The sequence below is a fragment of the Solanum stenotomum genome, chromosome 7, assembly GCF_019186545.1.
Source record: "Solanum stenotomum isolate F172 chromosome 7, ASM1918654v1, whole genome shotgun sequence".
In the NCBI taxonomy this organism is placed as follows: Eukaryota; Viridiplantae; Streptophyta; class Magnoliopsida; order Solanales; family Solanaceae; genus Solanum; species Solanum stenotomum.
The window spans coordinates 6,611,628-6,632,252 of NC_064288.1; the positions used below are offsets into that span (position 1 = coordinate 6,611,628).

Consider the following 20,625-nt stretch of genomic DNA (forward strand, 5'->3'; position numbering starts at 1 on the left):
ACACACCTTAACTTAAGGTCTTATTACCCCGAAACCCATTTATTTTTGTAATTTTATACACTTTTTTGGCTTACGTGAAATCCAAATATCTCTCACACGCCTCAATTTTGTGGAGTCAAAGAGTGTGACACGTAAGTCAAAGGGGTACAAAATTACCAAAAAAAAGAATTTGAAGGATAATAGGACATTAGTTGATTTCGATCGTAGACTAGGAGTAGTTGCACCTTATCCCAAAAAAAAAGAAGAAAATAAGAATCATTATTTTTGAAACAGACTAAAAAAGAATACCGATCATTCTTTTTGAAACGAAAAATGCGTATTCTTTTTCTCTATATAAAGCATCCACCCTTGTAGTCCAATTATAAACCAATAAAGTTACTATCTTTCTTTAGAAATAACAGAGCTTTTTATTAATGGGTAACGCAGAGTATGATGATGCTGAGTATCCATCATCAATGAGAGGGGAAAACAGAAAAAAACACCAAGTTGAAATTCCACCACCACAACCATTTTTGAAGTCACTTAAAAACACTGTAAAAGAAACATTGTTTCCAGATGATCCACTTAGGCAATTCAAGAATCAACCACCATTGAAGAAATTGAAACTTGGGGTTCAATATTTTTTCCCAATTTTCGAATGGGCGCCTCGATATACGTTTGATTTCTTTAAATCTGATCTTATTTCTGGGATTACTATAGCCAGTCTTGCTATTCCTCAGGGAATTAGCTATGCTAAACTTGCCAATTTGCCACCTATTCTTGGCCTCTGTAAGTCATACTCTCTACGACCATTGTCTCAAATTATCTGTCGCGATTTTTAGTAACAATTGTCTCAAATTATTTCTTACTGTAGAAATTTAAGATAGAATTAATTATATTTTTCCATTTTTTACTCGTAGTAGTATAATTGTTCTTGGAAACTATAAACTCCTTAATTATGTGGAGATAACACATGCATAAACACAACATATACTTCCTTCTTCTTTTTTTTATGTTTTCCATCCCGTTCAGTGTCCGGTACTTACATTGAAATTCGATTAAATTTGAATTCGCCTAGGAAAATCCACATTGGGGGTAAAACACTTCCTATAAAGGCGATTTCGTACCTAAGGGATCTCAAACCCGAGATCTCTGATTAAGGATGATACTTTATTCATTTCAATTAGTTTGTCCTATTTTCAAATTTAGTCCATTTTAAAAATAATGTCATTTTCCTTTTTTCTACAACTCTTTAATTTCGTTTTTTCATGGGACATGTATTAAAGACATTTTGATACATTTGACATATCTTTAATTTCATACAATAAGATACAAATTTTTTATTTACTTTCTTAAATTTTATGTCAAGTTAACATAGAACAAACAAATTGAAACAGAGAAAGTATTACTTATATTTTAAAATATAAATAAGAATAAAATGTTCAAAATCACTTCTAATAAATATAAACACAACAGATAATTCAAATACGTCAATTAATGTTTTCTTGGGATGCGTGCAGATTCTAGTTTTGTTCCGGCATTAGTGTACGCAGTAATGGGTAGTTCAAGAGATTTAGCAGTTGGAACAGTTGCAGTTGCATCACTTCTCATTGCTTCAATGTTAGGAGAAGAAGTTAATCCAACTGATAATCCAACACTTTATCTTCATCTTGCATTAACCGCCACATTCTTTGCCGGACTATTTGAAGCCGCACTTGGCATTTTCAGGTAATTATGTGAAAAAATTATTTGACTTTCGAAATTCAAACGGTATCATGTGAGTTGAGATAAAAATAGTACTAGTCTTTTCTCCATTTCAATTATACGAGTTAGTTTGACTTAACACAAAATTTTAGATAAAAAGAAAGAATTTTGAAATTTGTGATCTAAAATAAATCATAAATGTTTGTTTGACGATAAATTTTTTCAAATTATGAGTAAATTTAAACTTGTGATAGCAATTTAATTATCATTTTGGTAAGATTAATCATTAATGCTTATTAAGGGATTTGTCAATAAGTACTTAATTGTGTAAGTATATTTTTTACGCTAGATATCAATATACAGAAATTAAACTCTAATTGATGTTTTACAACTAAACTTTTTTTTTCTAGAATAAGCAATATTGATTAAGGTAACATAGTTGAGTAATTAAATAAATAATTTGCAGGCTGGGATTCATTGTGGATTTTCTATCTCATTCAACAATAGTGGGATTCATGGGAGGAGCAGCCACAGTTGTAATACTCCAACAATTAAAGGGAATACTTGGTCTTGACCATTTCACTCAGTCCACTGATATTATTTCCGTCTTGCGTTCCGTTTTTACCCAAACGCATGAGGTATATACGTGATTTAAGATATATGCATCGATACTACAAAAAGAAATAATTTAACTTCGGTGTCACACTTGAAGTGTCATCTAATTAGGAGGGTGAAAATGTTGTTATCAAATTGGGCACGTCAGTGTCACACTTGAAATGTCATCAAGTGGTAGGGGACTTTTGGTTATTAGTAATGTATGATTTAGTTATTTCATCTTTTACGTAGCATATTCAAAATAATACATAAATGAACTCATAATTATTTATTCGTATTTTAGTTATGAGAGATTATAAACTAGTAATCAAACACCGTATTTGATATGTATTGCAGTGGCGATGGCAAAGTGCGGTGTTGGGTTTCTGTTTCCTTTTCTACCTGCTCGCAGCTAGATTCTTCGTAAGTTACCTCTAATTTTGACCTTTTATTAAAACATCAATAATATAATAATCTTTTTGATCCAAAATAATTAATGTTTTTGCTTCTAAAAATTGATTCGAAATAATTGATGTTTCACAAAATTAACGTGTAAATGCTTGTATGCAGAGCCAAAAAAGACCCAAGTTTTTCTGGGTATCAGCAATGGCTCCATTGTTATCTGTCATACTGGCAACTATTCTTGTTTATTTCACCCATGCTGAAAATCATGGCGTTCAAGTGGTAAGCATCTTTAATATTCTACGTTAAATTCGAAAATTATTACTATTGATCATGCAAATTACAAATTTCGGATATGCAATAACTTATAACTTGTTTTTCAATTCATTATACAAGCATTAACGCTATTTTTTTTACAAATAAGCAAAATATTAAGAATTTATGGCGAAACGCCTTATTTAATTTATAGAAGGTGTAAAATATAAAGTTAGAAACAAATTTGGCTTTTAATGATGATCAATTTGACTGGTGAACTACTATGATTAGCTATTATAGTACTACTATTTTTACACTATGATTGAACTTGGGGATTGATGTGATATTATTTTTGGTAGTATTTGGATTATTGAGTTTGAGTGTTGAAGTTGCATTGTTATTCTTGTGGTTTTAGTATTGCGCACGTTGGTTCGAAATAGACGACCTACCAATGTTATGATTGACTCATATTAAATGTTTAAAAGGATAGTAGCCTAACTGACCGGTGACGGATCCAAGATTTTTATTAAGTTATATCAAAATATAAAGTATAAAATAATATGATCCTAAGTAATTTTTGCAACTCCTTAACCATTACGTTAAATCTTCAGCTTATATCAAGAGGTGTCAACACTTATATATATTCATTAAATTAAATTTTAACCTATATATAATTTTTCGACGAAGGTTACCCTTTGTCCAAAGGTAGCTGCCCCCGGGCCCAACATATACATATTTGTTGTTCATTGAATCGTTGCTGCCATTATCTTTACGCATTTTGAAATAGACATTTCTAATTAATGATGACTTACTTGTTAATTCCTAGAAGTTACCAAATTTTTTAACATTAAATGAATGAGATTGAACGAAATTTGAATTATTGTAGCCGATGATTCATATTTGTTGAAATATATTATCGTAATTTTTGAGTGGGACGGGGGTTAAGTGATTTAAAGAAAACTTTTCATAACCAATTAGGAATTAGTACCATGTAACAATATCTTTAATCAAAGTCGTTTAAAAAAAAGTCATACCAACTGACACTTTGGTGGATCCAAAAATTTATAAGTTGCGATTTTCTAATATTGGGTTCTTAATTACCTCCTCGATGTACATTTTATCTTTTTTAGATTTTATTGAGTGAAATTTCATTGAATATATTATTATTGTTACTATATAAAAAAAATAAAAAAATAAAAATAAATAAAAATAAAAAATAATAAAAAAAAATATATATATATAGTGCGGATAAAATCAAGGCATAATACATAAACTATTCTTTAACTTGATTTTAATTGACATTTACGTTTATGTATTGAACAGATAGGGGAGCTGAAAAAAGGGTTAAATCCATTATCGATAACAGATTTGTCATTTGGAGCTCCTTATCTGTCTATTGCTATAAAAACTGGCATAGTCACGGGTGTCGTTTCTCTTGCTGTAAGCTTTTTACATTTTATTTATTTTTGTCCTCATTTTCCACCTACTTATTTTCCATTATTTGTTGGAATTTTTCAAAAAATGTTGTTACATTGGTGTTGATTTACGTTATATTGATATTAATTATAAAAATTTTCATAGATAATGAACATGTTAACTGGAGGTTCATATCACGTAAAAGAGTTACTAAGTACGGGACAAAAAGATTTTATAGTCAATTCATACTATATGTAGTGTCACTGTACCAAAAATGATCTTTAACGATAATTAATTAATATCAATAACTTAATTATCCGTTAGATATATTTTTTTAGTGGTAATTAACACTATTTATAAATGTCACTGAAGTCTTTAGCGTCATTAAATTTAATGATAATAAACTAATGTCGATAAATGCTTTAATAGTATTTTTAATCAATGTATATATGTATTGTGCCTAAAAATTGTTTTTGTAACAGTGTGTCATGAACTTATTCGATGACTTTTCAACGATAGTTACCAAAAAGATTTTGTATACGTGTTGGTATTGACTATGTTTGAAAATGAATATTATCTTAAGACTCATGACCAAAAAATAATATATATAATATTTATAAAATTGAAGTTTGATTGGGAATGATGAAACAGGAAGGAATAGCAGTGGGAAGAAGTTTTGCAATGTACAAGAACTATAATATAGATGGAAATAAAGAAATGATTGCTTTTGGTATGATGAACATTGTTGGCTCTTGCACTTCTTGCTACCTCACTACTGGTAACTTCCTAACTCTTTTTTATTGCATGAAATTACTTGCTTTTGCCTGAAAAATATGAGGGTCGTTTTGTAGTTGATTAGAATTATGCATATATTAGTAATATTTTTGAATTAATTATTCATGGAGTGTTTGTTATTCCACATTATATTCTGTATAAATAATACATAAACTTTTTCATATAAATATATAGTATTAATTATGAGAATTTTTAAATTACAAACTGAACACCATATTAATCTTATATATGAATAATTTATTCCCTAGCAAGCTATCAAACACAACATTATTGAGACAATTTAATATCTACGCTCCAAACCAGCTACCAAACGACCCTATAATGTGCTTATATATCAGCATGTGAATGTGTGGACCATGATGTCCGAAACACCAATCAGACACACATAAGAATAGCAAATAAATGCAGAAAGAGACAAGAAAATATCTACTTTATAACATAATAACAAAATGATAAAAAAGTTAGGTGCGGATGAAGGGATAATACCTCCGATGGTAACCAAAATCTAAACTCAATACCTCTCATACTAAAGTTGCAAAATTATTTTTTGTAACAATAATGTTGCTATAAATTAGTTATTTGTTACGTTTAAAATCATAAAAATAGTTTTTGTATGTGCTAGTTATCTAAAAAGTATAAATCACTATAGAAAGTCAATTTTTCAACGCTTGAACAATAACATGTCATCGCCACATCATTATTTTATCGCTATGTATATGACAAGAAAATCTTAGTAAAGCGTGCTTTGACAGCTCTTTCAGATTTGAAGATATGAATATCTGATCAAGTTTCTAATTAAAAAAATGAAATTGGTTGTAGGTCCATTTTCGCGATCCGCGGTGAATTTCAACGCAGGATGTAAAACAGCAGTATCAAACATAGTCATGGCTCTAGCAGTAATGGTTACACTATTGGTGCTAACTCCGTTGTTCCACTACACTCCATTAGTGGTTTTATCTTCCATTATTGTTTCAGCCATGCTTGGACTCATCGACTATAACGCTGCAATTCATCTATGGCATGTCGATAAATTCGATTTCTTGGTCTGCATGAGTGCGTATTTTGGTGTCGTATTTGCCAGCGTGGAAATTGGATTAGTCATTGCTGTACGTATCCCTTTTTACGTCATTTTAATAAATCAAAACGATAACTGCAAGTAACTATATATTTATTCGTAATAATAAATGAAACTAGTTATTTGGACAACAAAACAGAGAACATGTTGTTACATGGTACAACAGGTAAAATTACATGAAAGTATAATGTCAATGTATATAAGTAATTACCTAATAGTGTAAATATTGTTTACATTGTTAATGTATATATAAAGGTATAATATATAAACATGTCATTTGACTTGACTTTAAATGATATATGTGTTCTTTGATTTTGAGTGTGCACAAGTAGACACTTAAAATTGTATGGAATTGAACAAATAGACGTATTCATCCTACGTGGCGTCCTACATGACAATTTTGTGTACTATGTGGCGTCTTACGTGTATAATGCCTTGTAGGACATGTGTGTCTACTTGTTCAATTTTATACAAGTTTAAATATCTATTTATACACATGTGCACTCAAAGTTGGAGGGCATAAATATCAGATAAAGTTGGAGGGCATAAATGTTAGATAACAAATTAATCATCATTTTTTTACCATTCTAATTAATGGTTATCATAGAGATTAACATAATATTAATTTATAAATAACTTGATTTTGTAAATATTATTTTACACTGTCAATGCATGGAAGTTAAACTTATTATATATGTTTTAATTCCAATGCAGGTTGCTTTATCTTTGTTAAGGGTGTTATTGTATGTAGCAAGGCCAAGAACACTAGTACTTGGTAACATTCCAGATTCTAACATTTATAGAAATGTTGAACAATATCCTAATACAGACACTGTTGGTGGGGTTCTCATACTAGACCTTGGTGCACCTATTTACTTTACCAATGCTAGCTACTTAAGAGAGAGGTAATTGATTTTTTAACTCTACAATTATCTATTACTTTCTTCGTTTAAAAAAGAACGATTTACTTTCTTTATTTAGTCTGTTTTAAAAAAATGACATTTTTTCTTTTTGACAACACTCCATTTCACTTTTTTTTATTTTTATAGGATCTCAAGGTGGATTGATGACGAGGAAGACAAGTTAAAATCTTCAGGGGAGACATTACAATATGTTATACTTGACATGGGAGGTAAATTAACTTCTCATAGTTTTATGATATTGAAGTTTGACCGTCAAACGTTGTGGTGGGATGTATAGAATCCCTTCACGCCCTTAACCAAATGTTTCAGCTTGAGAATGAAAAAATTATACTAAAAAGTGTTTTGCAACGAATCAAATTGATCTACCAAACACTGGATAGAAAACAAAAACAATTCAGAGATCTTGAAGTTTGAAAATTTCTAATCCGAGTAAAGTAGAAATGAAACAAGGACATGCTAAAAGGATTACGTTATGCATGTAGTGAAAAATAAAGAATGTTTAAATCTTAGTGAAATTTACTAGCTATAGTAGGTTTTCATTCTATTGTCCGAGTTATCATATCAGGCTTGATACGAAGAGCTACTATAAGTTTTTTTTTTTTTGGTTTCCCACCCGGTGTCCGGAGCCCACATTGGAGCTCCGATTAAATTCGGATTGCGCTCTGCAGGGCCCATTCGGGGATGATGCTCCCAACAGGAGTTTCTCCATACCCAGGGCTCGAACTCGAGACCTCTGGTCAAGGGTGAAGCACTCCCACCAGTGCACACATTAACATTGCACGGAACTTAAACTCGTATTAATATTCGTTATATGATCATTTGCAGCTGTAGGCAACATTGATACTAGTGGAATTAGTATGCTAGAAGAAGTCAAGAGAAATCTTGATAGAAGAGATCTCAAGGTTACCCACTTTTCACAAATCTTTTTCACTTTATGAAATGCTAACTATATATGAGTCTTGCCCCAAAACGGCCTCTTTTTGGACACACCATATCAAAAGGGACCACTTCCTAAAAACACAGATCAAAACGGATATTTCACCTAGAAATGAGTGAACTGTTCCAAACAAGTACCGTTAACTCTGTCTATTCCACTGCAATTGCACGGTTGTTTGGGGCAGTTCGCCCATTGTTGGGCAACGTGTCCATTTTAATCTGTGTTTTTAGGGAGGGTTCCTTTTGATATGTAGTGCCCAAGAAATGTCCGTTTTGAGGCTGGACTCAACTATATATGGAACAAAAGTATAATATATTGTGTGATTTTTTGTTGGATTATTGCAGCTTGTATTGGCAAATCCAGGTGCAGAAGTAATGAAGAAATTGAACAAATCCAAATTCCTAGAGACACTAGGACAAGAATGGATTTTTCTAACTGTTGGGGAAGCTGTGGAATCATGCAACTACATGCTTCACTCTTGCAAACCAAAATCCGGCATGGATGCTTCATTCAGCAATAACGTTTGACTACTCTTTAATTTCAACATTAATGTTATTTCATCTGTATATATACTTACTAGATAATTACAATATAATGAAAGGCTCATTTACGGGCTCGATATTACAATATTATATATATTTATAATAGAGATTTAATTAGTTTTCGAAAAGAAAAATTATTATGACATTTTCAAATAAACATGATAAGAAATAATAATAAAATATCACATGCTCCAGTGATTATTTTAACATCATGTCAAACATATATATTCGAATTAAATAATTAATTTAATGATATTCTTTTTCTATTTTTATTTGAAAATTATTTAAGAGAATAGATTAAAATTATGAGTCTCAATATATTAACAATTTTCATAAACTATATGAAGCAATAAAGCATATTGATCCATCTATAGATTAATTTTGAATACACTTAAAATTTGTTTTATAGGTGTTTAAAAAACAAAAATAATGACCTACTTAATGAAAATTAGAATGAATCATCTCATTCTTTACAAAGTGATAAAAGGATGAAAAAAGTTATGATTTTATATCTTGTCTTTATATTCATTAAAATTAGGAGAACAATTTGTATAGTAAGGAATTTTTTTAAAATTAATTTATATACCTGATGAATGAATGTTTTACCTCAACTAATGAGTATATAAAAATATTAACAGAAGTTAATATAATATTTATTGCAATAATTCAACATGAGGTGGTTAAAATAATAATTTATATAACTTGCTTAAAATGATTTTAACTGATGATAAAATAATAGTAATAAATAAATATATTTTCTGAATAAATTATATAATGACATATATGTTACGTGAAGTTTTGGGATTAAACATAGAAAGAGAAATCAAGTAAATTAGATACTTCAAAAATTATCTTTACAATCCAAAAAGAAAAGCAACACCATGGAATTGAAAAGTCTAAAGAGAACCAAAGGAAAGGACATAACATGCTTCGAAATTATTGAAAATTTTGTTCTTGAAGAGCTTACTCACTGGTTGCATTCTTTATGAATTAGGCCTTTTGAGAATTACAATTGTGATTGATATTGGATTTAACATGTTAACTGGTCCATTATCATGTTCATTAGAGTGTTTGAAAATTATGGATCTGTTGAATTTTGCTGAAAATTTGTTATATGGACAAGTCCCAAAAGTGATGTGTTCACCAAGAAATAACTAATTTTACTTTTGTCTTATAATTGTTTTACAAAAGTAGGGTCATTAGGTAGGGAATTGATCAAAAATAAAGTTCTTAATGTTGAAAAAAAATGCATTATTGGTCTTCCTAATAAGAGATCTATACTAAAGTGTGTAATATTTAGGATGCAAATTAGAAATAAAGGGAGAGAAATTTATTGAAAAAAAATGCATTATTGGTCTTCCTAATAAGAGATCTATACTAAAGTGTGTAATATTTAGGATGCAAATTAGAAATAAAGGGAGAGAAATTTATTGGTATAAGACATGAGAGGGGAGAAACTTGAGGAGTGAAATGAGTTAGTGTCTAATTATTTGTGTCATAGTTAGTTCTAGAAAAATCTTATAATTTATAGTTTCTAGAATAATCATGTAACTTATGGAGGAAATTTAGCCACTTGAAAAAATATTTTTACAAATTTAAAAATAGAATTTATGAAATTTTAAAATGCAATATATATGAAATGACCATATTATCCTTCATCTTCCTCAACTTCATATTTTTGTATTTCTATAATAGAATAATACAAAATTTTGGCCGGACAACTTTAAATTTAAATCAAACTTACATTAGTTCACTATTTAGATTAATATGTTTGAAATCAAATAAAAGAAAAATGTAATTATATAATTTAATGAAGAACTACTCTTTTATAATCTAGTAAACATTTTTAGTTTACTTTAAATGCAAATATACCATCCTATTCATTTTATTTGTGAAGTTACTTTTTAACATCTTTTAATATATATATTTTTAAATATTGAATTAATTTTATTTATTCTTTATTATCAATCTAATAGATATTATTAATTTATCACACTTGTTTCTTTTCAGGTATATTAATTAGAGCTAAAATAAAAGTGAAAATAATTAATTATATTTTTAAATAATGAATTTTTATATTAAAGTAAGCATTTTTAGTAAGTATAATGAATAGAAAAAATATTAAGAATTAAATTAAAGTAATAGTAAAATAGAGTAATGAATAGATATCACAATTACTCATAAAAAAGTGAAATAATAACAAAATGAGTTAATAGTAATAACAATAACTAAAGATGTTTCTAGAACTATTTAGTTTTCTTGTTATCATTCTTGGTAGAGTTTTGTTCGCATGAAGTTGCATTTTTACCTTTGATCATCATTCACTTCATATATATAAAGATGTTTTTAGAATTATTTATTTTTCTTGCTATCTCTTAATAGATTTTTGTCAGAATGAAATCACATGTTTATTCTTGATCTTAAATGCAAAAATATTATCCTATTCATTTTTATTTGTAAAGTTACTTTTTAACATCTTTTTCTTTAATTTCAATTTAATATATATTATTAATTTTATCACACTTATTTATTTTCAAGTATATTAATTAGACACAAAATAAAGGTGAAAATAATTAATTCATAATAAATTTTATATTAAAAGTAGGCATTTTTTATAAGCATAATGAATAGAAAAAATATAAAAAATTAAATTAAAGTAATAGTAAAATAGAGTAATAAATAGATATCACAATAACTCACAAAAGAAAAGAAAGTGAAGTAATAACAAAATAAATTAATGGTAATAACAATAACTAAAAATGTTTCTAGAACTATTTAATTTTCTTGTTATCATTTTTCGTAGATTTTTGTTAGCGTGAAATTACATTTTTACCCTTGATCATTATTCACTTCATATATAGAAAGATGTTTCTAGAATTATTTACTTTCTTAATAGATTTTTGTTAAAATGAAATTACATTTTTACCCTTGGTCATCCTACCACTTCACTCTTCTATATAGTAGAAAAAATATGTTATTATTGGCGATGCATCGACTTTAAGTATGACAAGGCTGTGTAACATATTGGCTTAATTTGAGCTTTGAGTTAGTTGTTGGCCAAATTATATGTTCTAAACAAAAGAAATTTTAAATAAAAAGAGCAACTTTTATACACTTACTATGTAAGAAAATATTAACAGTATCAGGTTTCTCAAGAACTAACTGTTTTTTGACAAGTCAGGTTACCTAAGAAATATAACAATAAGTAAAAGATAATAATTATCGAGACCAATCAGGTTTGATCCAAATCCATGTCCAAAAGTAACTGAGGTTGAAGAAATATGTACAGGGACAACCCAATTATTTGAGACAAGCTTAGATCAATCACGAAAACATTTGTAAATAAAAAGGCTGCATCTTTTAGCTGGACACGAATATACAACAAATTCTCTCCAAGAGGCTAAGGTTCTGAATATATTCATACCGAAACTATTAAAAGTACTATGGACACAAGCGAAAAATGAACTATAAACTAGTTAACTAACATATGTAAACTGCACACCTTAGTTAAAACTTCAATCTCCCTGAGTTGGAGGCTGGATGCATGCACAAAATGATGCTTTCTTTCGCTTGTTGTTGCTTTTCCTAACCCCGCCATAGAGATAATCTCGTAGTAGAACCCTTCTTTTTGTCTCCGGGACCCTACTATTTCCTTTGCTTTCATCGTTGAGTTTCAGTAAAACAAACTGCAACTTCTGAACTTCTAATTGCAGCCGCCCAATTTTCTCAGATATTCTCCGTGCCTGTTCTGAATATCTCCTCCTACTAACATTTCCAATCTCTTCAGACTCCAGTGCAGATTTCATATCAGCAGAACCAAAGCTGTCTTCCATGTTCTTCATCAACTTACCAGTAAGATCAAATAACTTGTGAATAGCAGCCTCAGCTTCATTTAGCTGTCCTTTGAGAGTGTCTGATTCAGCTACAGCTTTACCCCTTTTTCCCTTCTCAGTAATCTCAAGTTCCCTCTTCAAGTCTAATACTGTGATCTGAAGGTTAGTTAATTTCTGCACATCAGAATCAAGCCTCTGTAAGACCCTCCTCTTGTTTCCCTCTTGAATGGACTCTGTTGATCTCTTTGAGATGTTCAGTTTGCCCTCATCTGAATACTTCTCACTTTGCACATCTGAGGCAGGACGTTGACACTTTTTCTTCACTGATATAACACGTTTATGGAAATCAATATCATTTTCAGCATTTGGAGTATCATCCAACTTTGCTTTACCAGCAGTAGGACTGGTAGTATCCCATAGGTCAAAAACTAGATTATCCTGCTCTCTCCTGCCATTTCTATAGGATGAACACTCAGATACATGGTCAAGCATGATGTCCTTGGTGAGGATTCCGTTTTCTGCCTCAAAGATTTCAGATTTAGGTGCTGAATTTCTTCTATGTCGGCTACTCTCTGACTTTAACTCCTCAATTTGTTGCATTGCAGCCTGTAGTTTGCTATGCATGTTTACATTTTCCTTCACCACAAGCTGCTCCATTTCAACCAATGTCTTCTCAACAGCTCGAACCCTTATTTCCAATCCATGCAGATCAAAAAATGCATGGGTTGTCACTGCATTTTCATTGTCTTTCAAACGAGTGCTGTCATCTGTAGGAACTACTACAATGTCCTGAAAATAAGCCAAGATGATAATCTTTATCTCACATATACAAGGAAAAAAGAAAACCTTAATTTCTACATATTGATAAGGTCTAAATTCTTCAAAATAACCTTTAGAATGCAGTGCTAAGTCTGCGTTGATCTAATTTCTCGAAATTTCATATTGCAGAAGCATCATGCATGGGTCCACTTTTGTACAAAAATGTTTACAATGTGTCTCGTATTTTTACCCTACACTATGAGATTTAGCGTCACTTGGGGAAACTTCTTGTCACTAAATCCTAGGAAAAAATAACTAATTCTGATCTTCATATTGTCCATGCCAAATATCGAGGTCCATCACATATTAATTAATGTGTCTATGAAAATTAGCAGGCTCTTAAGATGTGTTCACGTCATTGTTAAAAGTATGATGTATGAAACCAACAAACCTAAGACTGCTTAAAGAAAGTATTCTAAGGCAACCTAGACAGGATGCAACATGATTTAGGAGGAAAATGCAAGATGGAAAAAAACACCTGGGCCCTGGTGACGAGAGTACCATTGCAACTTACCACACGGATGGAGAGGATAACAGATGATACAACAGTTAATAAATTCACGCGATACAATTGAGAATGTATCTTTCTACAAGTGAGGAACAACTTGTGGCATATAATACAGACACACACATACATTATACATATCACATATCAGTAGCCAATTAGCATCTTAACGGACAAGATTAATTTCAAAAGCTTTCTAATATGATATTACTTATTTTACTGTCCAGCTAAAAGAAGTCAAGCAGGGGACATTAGTGTAGAAGCAGTTACCTTTGTGTCCTCATTATCAGGCCTTTTGGGTTTCCCATGCAAATAGGAGTGCTTCTCTAGGGATGATATGCATTGGCTCAAAGAGTAGATTGCAGGTCCATATGCAGCTAACTGAGTGTTAAGGTCTTCATTTTCAGTACCCAAAGTGCTCACTTTTTCTTTCAGCAGTTTAATGTCCTTATCCTTTGAAGTGATTTGGACATCAAAGCTTTGACATGCTTCTGCAAGCTCATGAATCTTCTGCTCATAAAGGATATGGTAGAACATCGAGACCTGCAACTCGCCTAAAAGCACATCCATCTCTAACTTCCATGTCTTAATCTCATTCAATTGCTTCTGGAGCTCAGAGTGCAACGCTTCCTCTTGCATCTTTAGCTTTTCAAGCTCACCACCTGATTGCTGAAGCCCTTCCTGCAATAGCTGACTGGCCTCAAAAAGGTGCATGTTTTCTGTGCGCAGTTGGTTACTGTCAGCACACAACTTTAGGATCTTCTTTTCTTGGTCCTCCATAATTATTTTACTCCCAATAAGTTCTCTGCTCAAGTTCTTCAAAATTTGATGCAATACAGCTTTCTCAGTTTCAGTAAGATAAAGCTTTTGTTCCATTCCCTGAAGCTCAGTGTCCTTCTCAGACAACAGATCTTTGCCAACATTTACTTGAAGATTGAGCTGATCCGTCATACTTTTAACAGTCTTCAACTCATCTTCTGCCAACTGCAATGCTTTTGCCAGGTTACAATTTTCAATTTCTAGCAGTTCCCCTCTGTGATCTTTCTCCCTTATTTTCAATTTCAGTTCTTCACTACCCTCTTTGAGTGTAGCAACTTCACTCTTCAAAATATGATGTAACACAGCTTTCTCAGTTTCAGTAAGATAAAGCTTCTGTTCCATTCCCTGAAGCACAGTGTCCTTCTCAGACAACAAATTTTTGCCAACATTTACTTGAAGATTGAGCTGATCCGTCATACTTTTAAGAGTCTTCAACTCATCTTCTGCCAACTGCAATGCTTTTGCTAGGTAACAATTTTCAATTTCTAGCAGTTCCCCTCTGCGATCTTTCTCCCTTATTATCAATTTCAGTTCTTCACTACCCTCTTTGAGTGCAGCGACTTCATTCATCAAAATTTGATGCAACACAGCTTTCTCAGTTTCAGTAAGATAAAGCTTCTGTTCCACACCCTGAAGCTCAGTGTCCTTCTCAGACAACAGATTTTTGCCAACATTTACTTGAAGATTGAGCTGATCCGTCATACTTTTAAGAGTCTTCAACTCATCCTCTGTCAACTGCAATGCTTTTGCTAGGCCACAATTTTCAATTTCTAGCAGTTCCCCTCTGCGATCTTTCTCCCTTATTATCAATTTCAGTTCTTCACTACCCTCTTTGAGTGCAGCAACTTCATTCATCAAAATTTGATGCAACACAGCTTTTTCCGTTTCAGTTAGATAAAGCTTCTGTTCTATTCCCTGAAGCTCAGTGTCCTTCTCAGACAACAGATTTTTGCCAACATTTACTTGAAGATTGAGCTGATCCGTCATACTTTTAAGAGTCTTCAACTCATCCTCTGCCAACTGCAATGCTTTTGCTAGGCCACAATTTTCAATTTCTAGCAGTTCCCCTCTGCGATCCTTCTCCCTTATTTTCAATTTCAGTTCTTCACTACCCTCTTTGAGTGCAGCGACTTCATTCATCAAAATTTGATGCAACACAACTTTCTCAGTTTCAGTAAGATAAAGCTTCTGTTCCATTCCTTGAAGCTCAGTGTCCTTTTCAGACATCAGATTTTTGCTAGCAACTACTTGAAAATTGAGCTGATCCATCATACTTTTAACAGTCTTCAACTCATCTTCTGCCAACTGCAATGCTTTTGCCAGGTTACAATTTTCAATTTCTAGAAGTTCCCCTCTATGACCTGTCTCCATTATTTTCAATTTCAGTTCTTCACCAACCTCCTTGAGTGCAGCGGCTTCATTCTGCAACACCAATAATTGCTCCGATTTGAAATTCGACTCCTGGCTAATAATTGTTTTTTCAGCATCAAGAGCCTCCACCTCTAATTTTATTTGCTCCAGCAATGTGACAAGAACATTCATCTGAATAGCCCTCCGATGATTTTCTTCCTCAGTTTTGTTGAAGGATTCTTTAGAAACTTCAACTCTATGAAAAATATGGTCAAGATGTACTTGGTCTTTCCTGTCCTGACATGCATGGTTTGGAACAATATCAAGAGCCTTCAGCAACTTGAATATCCCATTTCTCAGAATACTAACTTGATCAAACAAGGATGTCATTTCCATTTTTTGTTCAACATTCTTCTGCTTTAAATCAGAAATCAAAGTTTTAGAAAATGTAGATGCTTCAAAAAGCTTCTGATACTCACCCAGCAAAGAAGAGCCCTTTCCTTCAAGATCTTGGGAAGATGTCTGTAAGGTGAAGTTGAGAATGTCAGACTCAATAGCTTTTTCTAGAAGCTTATCAAAATCTTGCTTTCTTAATTGGCATTCTTCCTGCAAAACATGCATTTCTGATTCCATGCCAGCCAACCGTACCCCAGTCGTGTGGACAAAACTGTCATGTTCACAGTTTTTTGCATCCAAAGAAATCCTCAGCTCTTCAAATGCACGAAGTGTCAATTCCTTCTCTTTCTCCAAGGTTGAATGTCTTTGTTCCAGTCCTGAATACTTTCCCTCTAGATCATGCAGTGCAATTTGTGCAGCTTGCAACTGAGAAAATAGATTTTCCTTTTCACGACCAAGATCTGCTTTCTCTTTGACTAGTACATCACATGATTCCTCTAAGCTCTTTGATTTTACCTTTAAGCTTTGAAGTTCCGCATGAGCATCAGAAAGGGAATTTTCCAGAACAGTATTCTTAGCTGAGACTTCTTCCAGATTCTCAATTGTTACCTGTAACTCACTAGTTAAAGTAACTTTGTCATTGAGAATTGCAGATTTTTCCTGTAGAAGAGATTGACAAGAGTCTTCTAATGCTTTTAAACTGCCTCTCACAGCTTCTAGTTCAGCACTCAAATCTGACAGAGAGTTTTCCAGAATGGAGTTTTTCTCAAGAAGCTCTTCGAACACTTGTAGCTTCTCCAGAAGAGCTATTTTTTCACTTCTTTCCCTCTCACAGGTTTCTCCAAGATTTGACTTTTCATGTTGCAGCTCCTTCACAGATGATTCAAAGCATTCTGGATCAAGGCCCACTGCCTGCACCTGTGTCACAATAGATAATAGTTTCTTGTTATGATCATTAAGTTCTTCCTTAAGGCAGTAGATTTCTTGCTGAAGAGCATTTCTTTGGTCCATTCGAAGCTCAACCTCTAGCTCGAGTTTCCCCTTCGCTTCACTTAAGCTGGATATCTCATTTTGCATATCCCTCATGGATATAGCTGAAGATACATTTATTTCACCAAGGCTCTTGTTCTCCTCTTTAACCTTCTGGACTTCACCCAGCAAAATTTGGTTATGCGTTTCTAAGTCCTTCAACACCTGTAACCGATTCTGAAGCTCTGAAGCAAGAGCCCTCATTTCTTCCTGAGCTTTGGCATGAAGATGCTGCAGAGTTTGGAAAGCAGTTTCAGCCTCAACAAAACGCAAACGTTCTTCTTGTACACAAGTCCACAACGTTCCCAGTTCCTTCTGCTTTTCTGTAAGCTCTTGATTTTGCACACCCATCTTCAGTGTCAGAGATTCCAGCTCAGAATGAAGAGATTTATTGGATTTTTCTAACAAAAGGCAGCGCTCTTCTGCATCTTCTAACTTGGCAACTCCGTTATTGATCTCTGCATTCAACCTTTGGGACTCCTCTTTGGCACAAGAAAGCTTATGCTCTAGAGTGGAGATGGTTTCCAAGCATTGCTGGAGCTGCAGAGCTGCAGCTTCTTTCTCCCCAGTGAATTTTAGGATTTCCTGTTTGAGAAATTCAATCTCATTTTCTGCTTTTTCAGCTCTCTCAGTTAATTTTTTGGCATCTTCTTCAGCACACTGCAATTTGCTCTCCAGATTTGCTATCATCTCAAGAGATTGCATGTACTGCTTAAGAGCTTCATCTTTTTCAGCTGCTACATTTGCAAGATCTTCTCTTAAAGTTTGGCCTTCAAGTTCAGCCTTGCTAGCTCTTTCACCAACTGCAACAGAGTTCTCTTGTGCATGGGACACATTATTCTCCAACTCAGAAATCATGTCTAAGGACTTCTGATACTGCTTAAGATTAGCTTCCTTTTCAGCTCCCAATGCAGAAAGTGCATCCCTTAAGGTCTGGGCTTCAACTTCAGCTTTGCTTGCTCTTTCACCAAATCCTCGGGAACCTTCTCTGGCACGAGAAACTTCTGACTCCAGGTGAGATAATTTCTCCAATGTCTGTTGGTACTGGATAAGGCCTGCTTCTTTCTCTGCTTCCACTTGGGAAAGTGCTTTCTTTAACTTCAGAATCTCCTCAGATTCAACCATGCGCTCTGAATCTGGAAGTGCTCGAGTTTGGAAACTGTTGCTCTCATTGGTCTGCACTACTTTCTCGTCTGCCTCACTAAAATTCAGACCCTTCCTAACCCTTCCGTCAGCAAACCTTCCCTGGTCTCCAAACAAATTATTGCGCTGCTTGAATACTTTTCTTTTCATCACTGAGTGTGACTCATCTGTGAATCCTCCATTGCTCTTGAGATCATGAGTATTAGATGCAGCGACTCCAAGAGCATCTTTCTGCAGCTCTTCAAGGTCAAAAAGACTAAGCATTGGCGATAGCTCTGGTGTTTGAGGATCAGAACCTGCAGGTGAATCATCTCCAAGTCCTAAATCTGTCATGGTCCGGTGGGCGTGCCGGATCACACCAGTTGCATGATCATATCTTTCAGCCAATGCACGGTATGCTCTATAGAATTCTTCTACAAATTTCATCAACTCTGGACGTTTCTTATAGTACATCTCTGCTCTCCTTGCAAAAGAATCAGCATCTTCATTTATGAGTTTGATCATTCCTTTAACCTTGACATCCATATCTAGCAAAGTGAACAACAATTGTATTAGCAGTAATTCAGAAACACCATATAAGAAAGAATTACTTAAAAGGAAAAGGAGAATCCACATTTTCATGGTTGCTGAATCATTTCAAGAAATGTTATATTCAAAATCTATAAACTGAAATGCACAATCGTTGAGGTTTCAAGGCCATCTAGAGCATCTTAAGAATCAAACAACAATTCCACTTTGTGAATAACAGATGTCACTATTTATGCAACTCTTTTTATACTGGTAACATGATGTTACCATCATCTCCACAACGACTTAAACAATAATGAATTCATATGGTACATGGGCAGGAAATCAATGCTTCATGCTAATTAAGCTCTCGTTAAAAGGAAACGAAGGTCGAGCTAGAATAATTAATTCTTCCATTGATGAAAACTTAGATATCTCCTAAGATAACTCTAGCATAACCAAACAATGAAGGAGTTGTACACAACCAAAGAAAGAAAACAGCAGTACCTGTGAGATTCTCCTGAAGCCATCTTGAGTTTTTGGGGCTGATATGACTATCCCACCACCAAGAGTACATACGTCGAGAATCTTGCTGCGACAAAGCAGCCATCTTCCCAAGTTTATATTACAAATAATACAGATTTCTCCTCAAATTCCCTCCAAACTCAGCAAATGTAAGCGAAGGAAAAAAAATATGGCATTCCAAAACAAATATACTATACTTTTGAACACCCAATTCAATGCTCAGTGATGGATTCTATAAGTCTTGTTCTATTAGTCCCTGTAGATAATAACAAGAAGAAGCAAAATATTAATGAACAAAACAACACATTTTAAAATGAAAATTTTGGTCTAGTCCAAGAAATTTTAACATAAAAAGTTGGTATCAAATCAAAATGGTCTCTTTTAACATGAAAAATTAAGCAAAATCTGCAGATCACTGAATCAAACAAAGGGGAAAAAAACTAGGTTAAATAGTTCCTTAATCCAGAAGCAAAAGTCAAAAATCATAGATTGAACAAGAATTAACTAAAATTCCATAAAGGGGTTGACTAAAAGTCAATAAAAACTTGAACTGAACAGATTTTAGCTACAAAAAACAACTGAGATGATCATGGAGGAAAATCCAAATTACCAAGAAAATGAAATCAAAACTGGGCCTAGCAGCCGCAAAAGTGAACAACAACTCCTTAATTACTTGATTTGGGTTTTTCTGAATCAACCCATTTTTGCAGTTAGATCTCTCTGGGAAAAAAAAAACTGGCTCTTTGATACGCTTAGCTGTGATTATACCTACTGTTGTATGGAGGAGCTAAAAGTGTGTAATAGTATAGGAGAAGAAGAAGAGGAAAGCAAGGGTAAAAAGGACAAGAAAGAGACAAAAAGTTGGCGCAGTTAGGAGTAACGTCAGTCCAATTTTATGTTTCGACTTTATCTGGTATTTATGTTCTCTAACTTTTTATGTGGATATATAGACGCCTATATTCCTACGAAATTGAATAAGTAGGCATGCACGTCATACTTGACACCCCCTATGTGGCAATTAACATATTCTATGTGACGTTCTACGTACGTATAATGTGCATATTAACCTGTTCAATT

General features: G+C 32.9%; 2 protein-coding genes across 4 annotated transcripts; one reads left to right on the forward strand and one right to left on the reverse strand.

The window, feature by feature from the left end:
* Positions 1–381: 381 nt before the first annotated feature.
* LOC125871107 (sulfate transporter 3.1-like) lies at positions 382–8,656 on the forward strand. The gene is made up of 12 exons (XM_049551701.1): positions 382–768; positions 1,500–1,707; positions 2,150–2,321; positions 2,635–2,700; positions 2,848–2,961; positions 4,258–4,374; positions 5,002–5,128; positions 5,965–6,251; positions 6,935–7,125; positions 7,270–7,352; positions 7,969–8,045; positions 8,425–8,656. Exons 1-12 carry the CDS (start codon positions 414–416, stop codon positions 8,605–8,607), a joined length of 1,980 nt encoding a protein of 659 aa, XP_049407658.1. The 5' UTR covers positions 382–413; the 3' UTR covers positions 8,608–8,656.
* Positions 8,657–11,874: 3,218 nt separating this feature from the next.
* On the reverse strand, positions 11,875–19,804 carry LOC125871794 (protein NETWORKED 1D-like). 3 transcript variants are annotated; one of them, XM_049552466.1, is made up of 4 exons: positions 19,531–19,804; positions 15,997–19,043; positions 14,050–14,856; positions 11,875–13,244 (listed from the first exon to the last, which is right to left on the reverse strand). In XM_049552466.1, exons 1-4 carry the CDS (start codon positions 19,631–19,633, stop codon positions 12,138–12,140), a joined length of 5,064 nt encoding a protein of 1,687 aa, XP_049408423.1. In that variant the 5' UTR covers positions 19,634–19,804; the 3' UTR covers positions 11,875–12,137. The 3 variants fall into 3 exon arrangements, with proteins under 3 accessions (XP_049408423.1, XP_049408422.1, XP_049408420.1); XM_049552465.1 differs by having other exon boundaries at positions 14,050–15,066; positions 15,352–19,043; XM_049552463.1 differs by having other exon boundaries at positions 14,050–19,043; positions 19,531–19,800.
* Positions 19,805–20,625: the final 821 nt, after the last annotated feature.